At 41.6% G+C, this 15,245-nt stretch overlaps 1 protein-coding gene across 1 annotated transcript in view; it reads right to left on the reverse strand.

Annotated features, from left to right (window-relative positions):
- Positions 1 to 15,245, reverse strand: part of LOC146461333 (zinc finger FYVE domain-containing protein 9-like) — a 31,296-nt gene that overhangs the window by 13,637 nt on the left and 2,414 nt on the right. Inside the window, exons 3-5 of the mRNA XM_085086939.1 lie at positions 5,155 to 6,758; positions 4,751 to 4,850; positions 352 to 558 (exon numbers count right to left, since the gene is read on the reverse strand). Of these exons, the coding sequence (XP_084943065.1) occupies positions 352 to 558; positions 4,751 to 4,850; positions 5,155 to 6,758 (1,911 nt within the window). The remainder of the gene's footprint in view (positions 1 to 351; positions 559 to 4,750; positions 4,851 to 5,154; positions 6,759 to 15,245) is intronic.

A 15,245-nucleotide genomic window follows, 5' to 3' on the forward strand; every position in this document is an offset into this window, starting at 1 on the left:
GCATGTACATGTACATTATATTTTTACACCCATTTTTCATTTAGAATTTTGATTGACATAGCAATTACCTTTAAAAATGTCAACCAGACTTGACAAAAATGTGTCTCTGGAACAGGCTGGTTTTCAATTTACAAATCAGTCATAAATCGGACATTAAAAGACACAGTCAACTAATCAGCAATGCTCCAGTACTGTTGGGCCAACAAATCCAGCTGACAAATCCCAGCACACAATTGGCCTTTTAGGTGCTGATTTTCCAGGCAATCAAAATATCACATAGAGCTAGTAAGAGTTAATGATAACTGTGCTAACCGAAAGACTCCATCAACATACACTTGGTTTTATTTGTACCTGCTGTAGCGAAATCTGCCGTGTCATCATCTTCAACACCTTCAGCACCTTCAGTGGCTTCTACAAATTCTTCCTGGTCAACCGGCACCTCTTCATCCTCTTCTAAACCATCGTCAAATATCAAGTCTTCTGTTGGACTATCATTGTCCAGCCCCAGGAGATTCTCACCAGTCGTTTGGTTTTCTACAACCTGCAGCAATGCCTGGGCTAAATACACAAATAATAAAAGAGAATCTGATGATTCGTTTTTAAACTGGAATTAAAAAGTAACATACCATACATTACTAAGTTAGAGTGACGTCTTGTTCAGTTGGTGACACAGGCCTACTCAGAAAAAGGAATTATCTCAGTTCTCCCAACAGGATCGAGTCAAACCTATGTAATGCATGAGCTTCCCACTACTAGTTCGGATGCTCTACTGCTGATCTGCAAGAGACTCATGGAAGCTAAGGCCATTAATAGAACTAGGTTCATAGGACAAACATCCTGTCCACTGCTAGCATAACTATGAATGTTGATGCGTGGTACATGTTCATGTTATGCACCATGAAATAAATTATACGATGGTATATGAACGTACACTTTTACATTGCGAAGCGTGTCTTACCGTGGCCACCTAACAAACCTCTTTTTACAAGTTAGCCATAAAATACAAAACGGCATGTTTTCAATAATCTGTTGTTGTTGTGTTGTTGACATATCGTTGAACATTGTAGCAGTTGAGTTTGGAGATCGACTAGAAGTTTCTTTACAGTTTAATCTCCACGACTGTAGCATATATGCAGGATGTTTGTCCCATAAACCTAGTTTAAATAATGGCCTTAGCTCCCACAAGTCTCCTGTAGAGGATCCAAAACTAGCAATCAGAAGGTCTTAAGTTCGACTCCTGAGTTGCCTGTGTCACTCACTGAATAATACATTCTCATTAATTTTACTCACCAGGTTTAAATCCACTACATTTATTTCATTGCACATATGCCACAAATGACATTCAAATCCTAGCAGTATGCAGGATGTTTGTCCCAAGAGCCCAGTTTAATGGCCTTACCTCCCAAAAGTCTCCCACGGCTCAAAGAATCCAAACTAGTAATTAGAAGGTCAAAGGTTTGACCTCTGCTGAACCCATGAATTATTTTCGTATTCAAAAGTACATGTAGTTTCCAATCATAAACATCCCCTGCCTCTGTCCCATTACAATGCTGTTCATATACAAGGAAGACAGTTTTGTAGGAATGGCATGGTTTGAAACATAGAATGGGCCAGGATCAGGGAGCGCATAATTTTTTGGTTTATTTATTTATTTATAAACATTATTTAAACAGAAATTCCAATTCAGCGTAGCTGGTTTAAATGGAGATCTGTATAAAATAATAAGAATAAATAATCAAATATAGAAATGAAAGCAAAAGTCATTCAAAGAGTTCATGAAGGTGAGAAATTAACTAACGTGATTTAGATGTTTCTTGACTCTCAGTTTAAAACTAGTGAGAGACTGATCATGACGTAAGTTACGAGGAAGAGTGTTCCAGGATTTGGCGGCATTGTACTTAAAAGATGTTTGAAATTTAGCAGTCTTGGCAAGAGGCAGGCGAATAAGGTCTTTGTTCCTAGTGTTGTAGTTATGGATCTGCTCCGAGGAGTGGAAGTCATCTAGCAGATAAGCTGGGGCCAAGCCATTGATACACTTATAGACCTGTATGCACTTTTGGTATTCTCTGCGGCATTGAAGGGATGGCCACTTCAATGTTTGCTGTATATCGGTATCAGTAGCCTTGCGACCCGCAATTATTCCCGCAACTCGCTTGAGAAGACGGTCAAGGTAGATCTTGTTTCCCTGACCGCAACCATCCCACACAACGCAACAGTAATCGAATAACGGTAGAACCATAGCATTAAACAGAGTAATGCAAGCTTCTTTTGGGATGACTTTCCGGGCTCTACGAAGCATTCCAAGGCGGGACGAGATTTTATTTCCGATATGATCAATGTGTTCGTTCCAATTTAGGCAAGGATCCAGAAACACACCCAGATATTTAAATTTGTATACCCTTTCAAGATGTGTCATTAACACTAACTGCGAATGACTGGACTGAGCTCAATTTTTGGTGAGTTCCCAAAAGCATAACTTTGGTCTTCGAGTGATTTAACATGAGATAGTTTTGGTTCAACCATCCGACAACGTGGTCGAGGTCTTGGGACAAAGCAGCCTCAATAGCTTGCACAGAACTGCTTTCAAAAAACAACAGGGTGTCGTCAGCATAAAGATGGACTTTACAGTACTTTGTAACTGATGGTAGATCGTTAATATACATTATGAACAATAGAGGTCCCAAGACAGACCCCTGGGGCACACCATATAATATGGGTTCAGCGTCAGATTGCATGCCATTAATGATAACACTTTATGTTCTATTAGTAAGATACACATTGAACCAATTCACTGAAGACTTACTTAGGCCAAAATCTGCTAATTTCATAAGTAGTAAATCGTGGTCAAGGGTATCGAAAGTCTTAGATAGGTCCAGAAATGCTAGGCCTGTAAGTTTTCCTTTGTCGATGTTATGTAGGATAGTGTTAGTAATATCGATTAGGCTGGTAGCAGTAGAATGTAGTGGACGGAAACCGAATTGATAAGAAGATAGGAGCTTGTGCTGTAGTAAGAAATTATAAACCATTTTGTGAACTGCCTTTTCTAGAATCTTTGCAAAAACTGGCAGAACTGAGATTGGGCGATAATTGGAGGTATTGGATTTTGAACCAGACTTGAACACTTGTGCGTCGGTTCCTTAATGAGTTGATCGAATTGATATAAATTTAGTAGTTGCATGAGTTCTTTGGAGATTCTTGGCAATCTTTTAGGAAGCATATCACAATTAAAGTCACCGAGTAAAAGTGTTTCGATTCCTTCACTAGCTGATTGATCCAGAATGTTGTCCAAGCTTGCTTTAAACGCATCAAAATCAGCGTTAGGTGGATTATAAAGCGAGCATATGAGGGTTTTCTTGCGGTTCGGGAGAGTTAGCTCCAGCCAAATAGCTTCAATGTCTGGAGTAGAAAGATCGGATCGTTGCCTAGCCATGAATTTCTTGCTGTAATATATGGCAGTGCCGCCACCCCTTTGCGAGTCGTCACGATCTCTTCTTATGATGTTTAACCTTCAATACGGAGCTCATTATCTGACCAGGAGGAATTTAGCCAGGTTTCGCTGAGACACATCACGTCAAACGGATTGTCCGCCATGAGGATAGCGAATTCATCGAGGTGTTTGGGCAAACTTCGGATGTTCAGATGAGCAATTTTGAGGCCTGGAGAGTTCAGTACTGGGTATGCCCATCCTGGATTAGGGCAAATGTCACCCGATAGCAAGAGTAGAGAAGTCAAAGACCAATATTGCACGAGTCTGGACAATTTGGCCAATTTCATCGAGGCAGGTATCTCGGTTGCCTTGTTCTTTGCTTTCAGTAATGTTGAAGATAATTGCGGTGTGGATGTAGCTTTCCCAGCATAAAAACTGTTTGAGATATTATTTAGATCATTAGAGGTAATCTGAGGCGATAGTCCACTGATTAGAATGTAACTAATGCAGAAAATATACAATCTATGCCACCCGCGATTCTTGCGTGGCACCGCCGCCATTATTCCACGTCACGATGTCACAAAGCGCATATTGAAATACCGCGTATAAAATTATTTGCCTGGGTGAGAAGGGCATGATTTTCAATGTTTGTAGTGTAAAATATAATAGGAGTTCAAATTGCACAGTCATGTCAGAAAATGAAATAGAATAGACGAATCATTCAGTCCCTAACAGGAATCGAATCATGACCTTCATCTTGAACTGCCTTTTAGTCATTAATTTTCTATTGTAAACAAGTCTCATTGTTCAAAATGTTGAAAACTTGCTTAACGTAACTCTTTAAAGACAAGTACAAGGCAGAATTGTCAACAACAAATAAAAATGCCAAGGAAAATGTGCTTGTATGGCCAGGTAATCGCTGGGTTTTATTAAAAGGATTAAACATCATCTGAGTCTAATTAGGTAAATTTTAAGAAACAACATTTTACTGTTGACTCCTCATGGCAGCATTGTCAAGTTCCAATGTTGGTGTGAAATACCTGTAGTGATTTTCAGACCTATGAATGCTGGCATGAGGATAACAAAACATTGTTCCTTACTAATTCTGTTGCCGAAACATTTTAATATTGACTATACGTATTTAATTTCTTTTAACTTGTATCAATAGTTTAATTTACTTTTAGTTTTAGGATAGTTTAGGAAGGGCCATTATGTAAACTAGATCAGTAATAATAAAATTACTGTCACCCTCGTTAAATAAAGTGTTATTATTATCATCATCATCAGATCATCATCATCATCATTATTAGTTATTGTGATTACCTCTCAACAAGGCATTACAGCAGACTTGACAAACCCTGCCCTCTTTGTTGTCCATATATGGTAACAAAAACTTCATGTTGCAGCACGAAGAGCATAAAGCCTACAAAGCAAGTATTAAATTGTCAAATGATTACTTTTAGGTGTGATCAAAACCTCACATATTAATCAATAATATCTTTCAATTATGTAGTGTGGAGGCCTGTATTGGGCGTCATTTGGAGTTCAGTTATCTGAGGCCTAATCCTCTGTCACTGTATTGTGTCCTTCTAAAGACAGTAAACTTTGATCCACATGAGGGCTGTTTAAATTCATGAGAGAAATAAGCTGCAGTTTAGGTAAATTGCAAACACTTTTGTGTGTGTGCGTTTGCAATTTCTAGATTTATTATCATCTCATTCCCTTACCTTTCCGCAGGCTCTACAATGATGCCTTCTCTTTATAACACTGAATTTTATCCCACAATTCATACAATGTGTAGCAACAGAATCAGGAACCCAAATTGGCGGCACTTTACCAAGGTTAGCTTCACCTGCAGTGATGCGCCGAGCTTCCAGTGTCCCTTGGGACTGCACTGCAATGCTCAAATCTGGTTCAGGTGACGACTGCGTCTGCTCATCAACTTCAGCTGAGAGAGGCAGAGTACCTGCCTCTAAACCAAAACTGTCGTAACCTTGACCATAGTCTGTACTAGATTCACTTTGAGGTGAGATGATGCCATGAGATGTTACCTCACTTTGATCATCTCCAGCGGCTCCTAGGGTTTGATTAACCTCCATAAGATGTCCTGCAGAGTTATTGTCCATGCCCTCACTGGATGCACTTGTTTCATCAAGTTGTAAAGTCTGTAACTGGCCTTGTGATGGCACAGATGGTCGAGTGTTACTATCAACATGTGAAAAATCTTGAGAAGGAGAACTACCACTTAGCACAACATTTTGAGCAGGCATCCAGCTTGTTTCAGGAGCTGCTTCAGAAGATGAATCAGCTAAACCACAACTATTATATTGGCTGGTCTTAGCATCCGCAAACTGCTGTGAGCTGTGGCTCTCTTGATAAGTACCACGATCACTACTTCCTGGATCATTTGCTACTTGTTCACCATGCAATCCAGGAAAATTTTCAACTGTATGTTCGCCATGTGATCCAAGACTATCAAGAGTTTGATTAAGCCCAGGAAAACGACCGTCAGAGTCGGCTGCCAATGGAACATTGGATGTCTCAGGTACAATAGGTCTGATGGTTGAATCAACTTTGTAGTGGTCAATGCCACCCACACCATTGGTTGCCAATGGAACATTAGATGTCTCCATTTCAATAGGTCTGATGGTTGAATCCATTTGATACTGCCCAGATCCCACTGGATCGAGTCTATCCCCACCTGCCAGATGCTCCTCGTGATCTGCAGTACAGCTGGTGCTATGTTCATCAAATAATTCAGAATTGGCAGTGACCACACCAATTCTACAATGATTAGTTTCTGTGAAGCAGCTTACGTTACTGAGTGGAACATTTTCCTTTGAATGCTCCGATGCACATAAACCAGTAGAAACACTCACCGCTTCCAATTCATCATTCAACAACTGAGCATGCCCATGTTGGTTCAGTTGTTTTTGTTCATTCACGTCAAAGCCCCCAGAATTAATCTCTTCAACATCATTTGAAGGATCATTGCCATCTAAACACTTGCTAAGTGCATAAGCCGCAATGACAACCTTTTCTTGAGGTTCATCGATTATACTCTCATCCGCAACAACACCTTGTGTGGTTTGAGGCTGGTATGACAGTAACGTCTGGTTTGTGATGGCTTCTGCTTCCCTTATTACTCCATTTATGCTATCGTTATCACTACTGCTGTCAGTCTTGTCATCCGAGATGCCTTGATCAGACCCTTGGTCAGACAAAACCTCTTCCTCGATACTGGGAAATGATGCTTGAATAGACCGTTTAGTTAAATGCTTGTTGTCTGTGATACCTGATGCAACGGAAGCCACCAGTTGTGGCTTGGTTTCTAAACAAGCATAGTAAAAGCAACACACCAAATTAATTGACGATAGAATACATGTACATTTATAGTAGACTAGCCCTCAACTTGAGGATTGGATGTGGTAAAACAGAAACTTATTATTTATTGCAATAATCATAGAAGGTTATTTCTAACAAATCAAGAGAAACAATAACAACCAGAACACAAAGAGATTAAGCCCCAATAGTCTGTGACAAACGTCTAATTTAAAAATTTAAACTCCTTACGAAAAATACAATAACACTAACTTGTTAATGAAACATGTAGGTCATCCAAAGGAGGACATGATCACCAAAGATTAAATGTTTTGATTTTTAAACAAATTCTCCCAACTGGTATCAAAAGAAATGCACAACGACATTGAGGAGAACATTCGTGTTGATACTAGGGATTAGAGCGTGCAGAGTACATGTAATTAATATTATGCCACCAAACATGGAAAAACACATGGCAGTCGTCAGTTCTCAGATAGCTTCATACAGCTTAAGACAAGTCGTTACTTAAAAAAACACAATGTTATGTAGAGTTATAATTGTAAACAATTTTAATCTGGTACTCCTTACAGGCTAAGTGCCTTATGCGAAAACAACGTACAATTCTTGAACACGACGACAATAAAACTCAACGAAACTTGGCGAACCGCCATAAGCACGTTTTTCATTTCGCTCTCTGCGGGGGGTCTCGTGCCCCAAAAGATACATGGGAAAAATCTCTGACACTCCCCCCGTTGACCAGTTTTGCAAATGGTCAACTAACCCTTGATCCTAAACCTACAGACAAAGTTACAATATTCGCCACTCCTAAGGCAATACTCAAACTGAAAACAAATGTCCCCTGTTCTTAAGGTTCAGTGTTCTTAAGAGTTCACTTTTTCAGAACATAAGAATCATTCAATGTTCCCCTTTAAGGGTTCTCTGTTCGTAGGACTTAAGAATCAATGTTCCTAAAGTAGCTTATCTTCCATAAGCGTTCTCCTTTCTCTATCTGCTCTGAGCGCTGCTTCTCGTCTGGGTCTCTCTTCTGCGTCCTCAGCTCCATCTAACGGATCTGGGCTGTCTGCCATGCCTGCTATGCAAGCTGCTCCCTGTCTGGGCCGCACCTCTGCATGCTCAGTTCCAGTAGACACATCTGGGATAGCTGCTGTTGAATCCCCTTGTGAACGAGCCACAAGTTCCAATGGATACAACCTTTGTAATGGGCGTCTCAACCGTGTGGGGTTCCCTTTCTTGGGTGTGGTTGACTTGACAACCGCTCCACGGACAAGCCCATCCTTGCCTTTGATCAGCCAAGCTTCCAAAGCCCTCGATGCAGACCATCTTCTTGAATAATAACAACATCCCCGACAGCAACCGTTTAACCTTCCGCATCTTTCATTTTGAGCCGGTGTGAATTCCTTAGTTCAAGGAGATATTCGTTCCTCCAGCGAATCCAGAAGTGATCCTTTAGTTGCTCTAGTAGGGCTACTCTCCCTCTAGCTTCTTCAGCATTCAGCTGGCTGATTTCAATTTCTTCCTTGTCTGGCATAGCCAATAATCGTCTCCCACATAATAAATGGTAAGGAGTCAGGGGCTCTTCAATTTCTCCACTGGATACAAATGTGAGGGGCCTGGAATTAAGTGTTGCCTCTATTTCCACTAGTACTGTTTGGAGTTCCTCACTGGTGACCTTCGCATTCTTTAGGACCTTCTTCAGGCACCTCTTCACGCTCTGCACTAATCGTTCAAAGTAACCACCCCACCAGGGGGCCCTTGCAAGATTGAATGTCCACTTAACTCCTTTATTGGCAAGATGTCTTCTTACTGCAGGTGAGTTGAACAGAGCTCTTAACATCTTAGAGGCAGACACGAAAGTCTTCCCATTGTCTGAATTCAATTCGCGAGGCAGTCCACGACGCGCAGCAAATCGACGAAAGTTTCGGATAAACGCCTCCGCTTTCAAATCAGGAACAGTGTCAAGGTGTACAGCTCTGGAGACTGCACAAGTGTATACTGAGACGTAAGTCTTACACATTTCACCGTTCTCCTTTACATAGAGAGGGCCTGCGAAGTCCACACCTGTAAAGGTGAATGGTTGTTCCTTTGTGATCCTGAAAGATGGCAAGGGGGGCGCTGTAGGTGCACTGTAGGGCCTTCCTTGTAGACGGCGACAAATTGTGCACTCATGCAAAAGCTTCTTTACAACTTGCCTTCCCCTAACAATCCAGAATCTTGAGCGCAATTCAGTTAATGTCTCTTTAACACCATTATGGTGGACTCTTTCATGACAAGCTCTTACGATGAGTGAAGTGACACGATGATTTGCGTCCAACAAGGCAGGGTGTTTCTGTGACTCAGATAAATCTGCATTTCCAAGCCTTCCCCCACATCTCAGGATACCTCTTGGGTCTGAAAACACTCCAAATTCTCTTTCCCAGTTCTTGAACTTCGCACTTGACGTTAACTCGATTTGAATATCTCTAATCCAAAGTTCTTCCGCTTCTAGGATATCATCTGTGGTAATGTCTCCAGGGACAAGTCCGGGCTCCCGCCCCTTAAGCTTCAGCTTTCGTGTAAATCTCAGAACAAGAGCTGTGATTGTTAGCAATCTGTGTAGGGTACTGAATTTCTTGCAATCAATAACGGAACTCACCACCAGGCTAGAAGATCCTGTAAGAAGTGACGAGCAAGGTAGGTTTGATGCTAGCTCACGATGCTCCTTCTTTGCTTCCTGCAGAGATTTAACAGGAGCATGTTTGACCTTGGCGGTTTCTTCACTGATCTTCATTGCTCCTTCGTATGACTTCAACCAGTCTGGCCCTGAAACCCATGTGCTTTCAGCCAAGATTGCTGGTGATGTTCCGCGCGATGCTATGTCGGCTGGGTTGTCCTTGCTTGAGCAGTGACTCCAGGTATTTGGTGGCACAAGACTTCTGATTTCACATACCCTGTTCTGAACAAACTGTTTCCACTCACGGTCTTCTCCACGAATCCAATACAGTGCTACTTCTGAGTCAGACCAGCATCTTACTTGGGATATGGGAATAAACTCTTCCAAGACAGATCGGATATGAGAAATAAGTCGGGCCAAAATCAGTGCTGAGAGCAGTTCAAGGCGTGGGATTGTTTGTTCAACAAGCGGTGCAACTCTTGAATTCGATGTCACAAACTTGAGGTAAGTTCCATCTGCCGTTTCCATCTTTAAGTACACTACAGCTGCATATGCATTGACTGATGCATCACAGAAACCCTGTAGGCTTGTCGACCGCACCTGCCCTGCGACACCAGAGAAGTAGCATCATGGCACCCTGATTGGCTCTGCCTCCTTCAGGCTCTTCAGTAGATTTCTCCAAATCTTTCTTGATGTTTCATCCAATACTTCATCCCACCCCATTTTCCTCTTACATAGACTTTGGCAAAATAGTTTCATTTTGACAGTCACTGGGGTAATAAAACCCATGGGGTCATAAATCTTCGACGTGATCCGTGCTACATCACGCTTTGTTGGGCTCAAATCATCCAGTGATGAATCCTCCAGGACCTCTTTCAGATCCAGGACCAATTGATCTTCTTCCCTGTTCCAATGTACACCCAAGACCTTCTCTGTAGCAGGTAGGGAACTTCCACTGTGCGTTGCACTCTTTGCGTATGATTCATCTTCTCCCATCACAGACTCAACATTTTCCTTTGATGCAATGGATTGATCTCCTTGGCAACTGTTTTCTAACAATCTCTCATTCTCTTGGATCTGGCTCATTAATTTCGTGGAGTTGGAAACAAACTTTCTTGCATTAAATCTGCCTTCAGCAAGTCTTGATTTGGCCCTTTTGTACAACTTGTAAGCGCCAATGTCATCACTGTCTCCAGAAATAATGTCATCTACATAAAGAGATTGAAGAAGTTTCTGCACAAATTCTGGGTCTTCACTTACATATGCCATGATGTGATGTTTGAGTGTAGCATTCAAAAGAAATGGGCTGGAAGAGAGGCCAAATGCTACACGAGCAAATCTGAGTACAATTATCTTGGGCTCTTCACTGAATGGGTCATCAACCCACTGGAATCTGAGGGCGTCACGATCATCTTCAGCTACAGAAATCATTAGAAAGGCCTTTTCTATGTCACCAATGAGTGCAGTCCTGTGGCACCTGAATCTGACCAGAACATCTGCAATGGTTTCTGACAGTGGTGGACCAGAATATAAACAGTCATTTAATGACGGGCCTTCATTCCTTTTCGCAGAAGCATCATAAACTACTCTCACTTTGGTTGTTTGTTTATCCTGACGAACCACTGGGTGATGGGCCAGATAATGCACTTCTCCTATTTCCCCTGCACCATCTTCTTCAACCCTTTCAACTATACCAGCATTCAATTGTTCCTGAATAACTGCATGGTACTCTTTGAGCACTCCCGGATCATTCCTTAGTCTGGATAGGAGAGACATAAGACGACGCTTGCTGAGACTGTAGTTATCCGGTAGCATGGGGTGTGGCTCCTTCCATGGAAGATTGACCTCATATCTCCGGCCATCAAAACGTATGCGTTGCTGGAAGTCATCATAAACACTGCTTTCATTAGGAACTATGCCAAGACTTTCAAGCCTCCAGACTCTTTCAAGCTTGCTCTCCAGCAGGTCTGGATCTGGGTGGGTTGAGGCTTGACATTTCAACACATGCGTACTTGTCAGATTAACAGTGGTGCTTGAAGGTGCTTGATAATGGACTGGCCCAGATAAGACCCAACCCAATCTGGTGTGGATGGCCGTCGGGCCTGAATCCCCTTGGATGAGTCTGCCTGTGACAAGGTTCCAGTATTGATCTGCACCAACCAGTATGTCAATGTCTGCTTCTCCTTCACAGTCATCAGCTAAAGTCAAACCAACAAGATGGGGGTAATTACTCACTGCCTGTCTGGGACACTGGCCTTGAACCGGAGAACTAATGACAGGGACGCAAACAGCAGATAGTGTTACGTCTTCTTTACCCAGTGTTCCTATACATAGGTTGACTACCTTGCACTGCTGGTGAGTTCCAGTGTTTGAACCAAAGGGCTTGATTGTTCCTGACTCTGAGTGTGAAATAGGTAAATTCAGAGCATCTCGGATTCTTTCCGTAACATACGATCTCTGGCTCCCTCCGTCCAGTATAATTCCAATGGTCAATTTGTGATGATGATTTCCTGGATTGTATACAGTTGCCTTAGCTGTCTGCAAGAGTACAGTGTTCTTTGTGACCACACACATATTCGGCCTTGCGCACGCTACTGGTGTACACGAGCGTAACATGATGTGTACGCACGAAATTGGTGCGTTGGCGCATGCAAGATTTTGGTGCGTAAGCGCATTTTGATGCACAGTTTAGGCACATTCTAGGCACAGTTGTGGCACAGTTTTCGGAAAGCTTAGGCACAGGTTAGGCACAGTTTTGGCACAGTTTAGGCACATTTTGTGCACATTTTTCAGTAATAAAGAACTGGTCTGTGACCGACGCGTTTAATTTGCCGCTAACATTTTTTCGGCACCGTGAAAAGGGAAGAAAAAAATGGAAGCGAGAAAAGCAAACAAGAATTGGATTTTTTTTTATTTTGGTTTGTGTATAATGGAACTTGAAACATTATATTTAACACTATGTAAAATTTTACGGAAAATAAAAACGCTTGCGGTTTATCAATTGTTTACATTTTCGGTACCTAGCAATAAATTTAGTGAAAGCAAAAAAATTCAGCTCTCGATTTTTCTGACAGTTGCAGGGATTTAGTTATAGTTTACAATTAACCCTAAAATAACGGAAAGTGGAAGAGTTCTTAATTCAGCACGAGTTTGTTGCCACAAGTACAAATTGTACATGTACAATGAAATGAACAGCACATTTTGTTTTGAATAGATAATTTAATTTGATGAAACAGCGATTTGGAACTCGATCGGATTTGTGTTTTTCCATCAGTAAAAGCATTTTACATTTTTGTTAGAGTCCGAAACACAGCTAATTTAAGAAGTTTAACACTATGAACCCGAGCGGTATAAATATCTTGTAATTTGTTTATTCACAGGACAAATCGCGTTTCATGTAATCGGACACTTGTAAAAAAGACTAGTTAATTAATGCGTCTTCCTGAACCGCGGAAAGGATTGTCAACTTTTACGCTTGAAAATTGAAATTACCTATACTGAACTAAAATTTTATACTCACCAAATGTTTTCTTTCGTGTGATTTAAATGTTGTCTTGAACGGTAAAGCTAAAACAAATTATTGCGGGCCGCCCCGCGTGCGTTGCGGTTTCATTTTTCGGCTCCTCAAGCGACAGTACACTATTTTGATTGTCTTTTTGCAAGGTTCTCCTCGCTTATTCTTGCGAAGATAAGAGGATTAAAAGGTTTTTGAAAATGCCTCATCAGTCTTTTAACAAAGGTAGCATCGTAGAATGAATCAACACGAACACACTTCACGAAAGCAGCAAAAGGTCGACCACAAGGCGAAACTCGTAAGCTCAACTTTGGCACAACTTAGGCACAACTTAGGCACAGTTTTGGCACAGTTTTGGCACACCCAGCGCACAGTTTGGCACAACTTTACGCACACTTTAGGCACAACTTATGCACAGGTTATGCACACCTCTTTGTGCTGTGGCACATTCAGGATTTCGTAATTCGCGCTAAGGCACGCCGAACTGTATTTTCGGTCTCAAAAATCACAGTCTGATCTTGAAAACTATATTGCAATTTAAGGACAAGTTCTCCAAATTAAAAAACAATACCCTAGAATGGAAGCTCAACTTATGAGCATTTGGAATGTCTTTTATTTGGATCTCAGTAAGGACTAAAAATTCAGCAAAGACGGTCTGAAAAAAGTTGACCTCGTCGCTCACGATGAAGGTAAATAATCAGTTCCCTTGCTGTTTGTTACTATAACTTACTTATTTTTTCATTCTTAGACACAGTTTTGGAGATAATGAAAACTCATAAGTTGTTTTCACTTAGGGAGAAAGCAGATTTGTTTTCTATGACTTGAAGCGGAGAAATTAAAGAATGTGCCGATCAGACTGCAAATGTTACGCGTGGCCTTCAAAATAGTCGTATTTTTCACCATTGTGACGTTATTTTCTCTTTTCACAAAACCTTTCAATGAAAACACATTCCTCCAACCGGAAGCAGTCTAGAAACTTGAAGTCTGTGCCAATTTTCAATTTGATCCGAGTTCAAATTATTTCACAAAAGTAAAATGAAGCTCGATTTTTGGTAGTGTACACCAGTAGCGTGTGCCAGGCCATTCACAGATGATGTCTCCCTTTTCTAATCAACTGTACTTTCACGCCTTTGGGTCTCGGTACTGACTGGACTTACAGGTGCCCCTGTGGGATCGCAGATGCTGGCATGATGTCTTCCATGGCATTTACTGCAACGGGATCGCGAACGGCAATTTCTACTGAGGTGATTTTTCCTGATACAGATGAAACAACAACGACTGTTCTTTAAAATTTCCTTGCGCTTTTGAACATTGGTGACAATACTACACTGAACAGATGGGTGATGTTGGCCACAGTAAACACACATAGGTTTCTGATTTCCGTCTGATCCAGCCATCAGTGCAGAGGTAGAGGGGGGTCCCTTGCCACCTGACTTCTTAAGAGGTGGCAGTTTTGAATCTTCCCTTTTGGACGTATCTCCAGAATGTGTGACTGCTGAATAATCACAACGTTCCCTGTTTGCTAGTTCCTGCTTAAGTTCCTTCAAAACTGCCTCAAGGTTCCAATTTTCCTTAGAGACTTTATTACAGATGCTTAATCTGATTTCTTCTGGTATTTTGTGAAACATCAAATGAAGCAAGAGACCTCCATATTCTTCTGCCTTGCGGCCCAGTGCACTTAATGCTCATACATTTGCCTCCACTTCATCATAAAGATGCCTCACTGCCTTTAATTCACGTCCATTTTCAACAATAGGGAGATTAACAAGTGCATCCATATGAGCATTAATAATTTTTTGTGGACCTCCATACCTTTCCTTTAACAGTGTCACGGCTGCTTCATAATTCGCACTTGACAAACTCAAACCATTGATAGTGGCCGCCGCAGAACCTCGAAGTGACGCTCGCAGATAAGAGAACCTTTCAATAGGAGAGAGCGACTGATTTGAATTAATCGGTGAATCGAAGCTGTCCCAAAACGCTGACCAATCTTTGTAATTGCCATCGAGTGACGGTAGATGTAATTTCGGTAGTCTCACCTTTGAACCACCACCACCTCCATGTCCTGGCGCATCGACTTGCTGGCCTTGTTGAGACGAATTTGCTTGCGTCGGCGGCGCGACAACATTTTCAGCTTCCACGCGCGTGGCGTCCTCGAGTGTTGTCAAACAAATATCTATTTCATCCATAAATTCGGAAGAATCTGCAATCTCTGCTTCTATGTTCTCTTCTTCGACTTGGGCCAAAATCGTTTCGTTGAGGGCCGCGATTAATTCCATCTTTTTCGTTAAAGTAGACTTATAATGTTTGGC

The sequence above is a fragment of the Pavona decussata genome, unplaced genomic scaffold (genome assembly GCF_977016875.1).
Source record: "Pavona decussata unplaced genomic scaffold, jaPavDecu1.1 SCAFFOLD_199, whole genome shotgun sequence".
Lineage (NCBI taxonomy): Eukaryota > Metazoa > Cnidaria > Anthozoa > Scleractinia > Agariciidae > Pavona > Pavona decussata.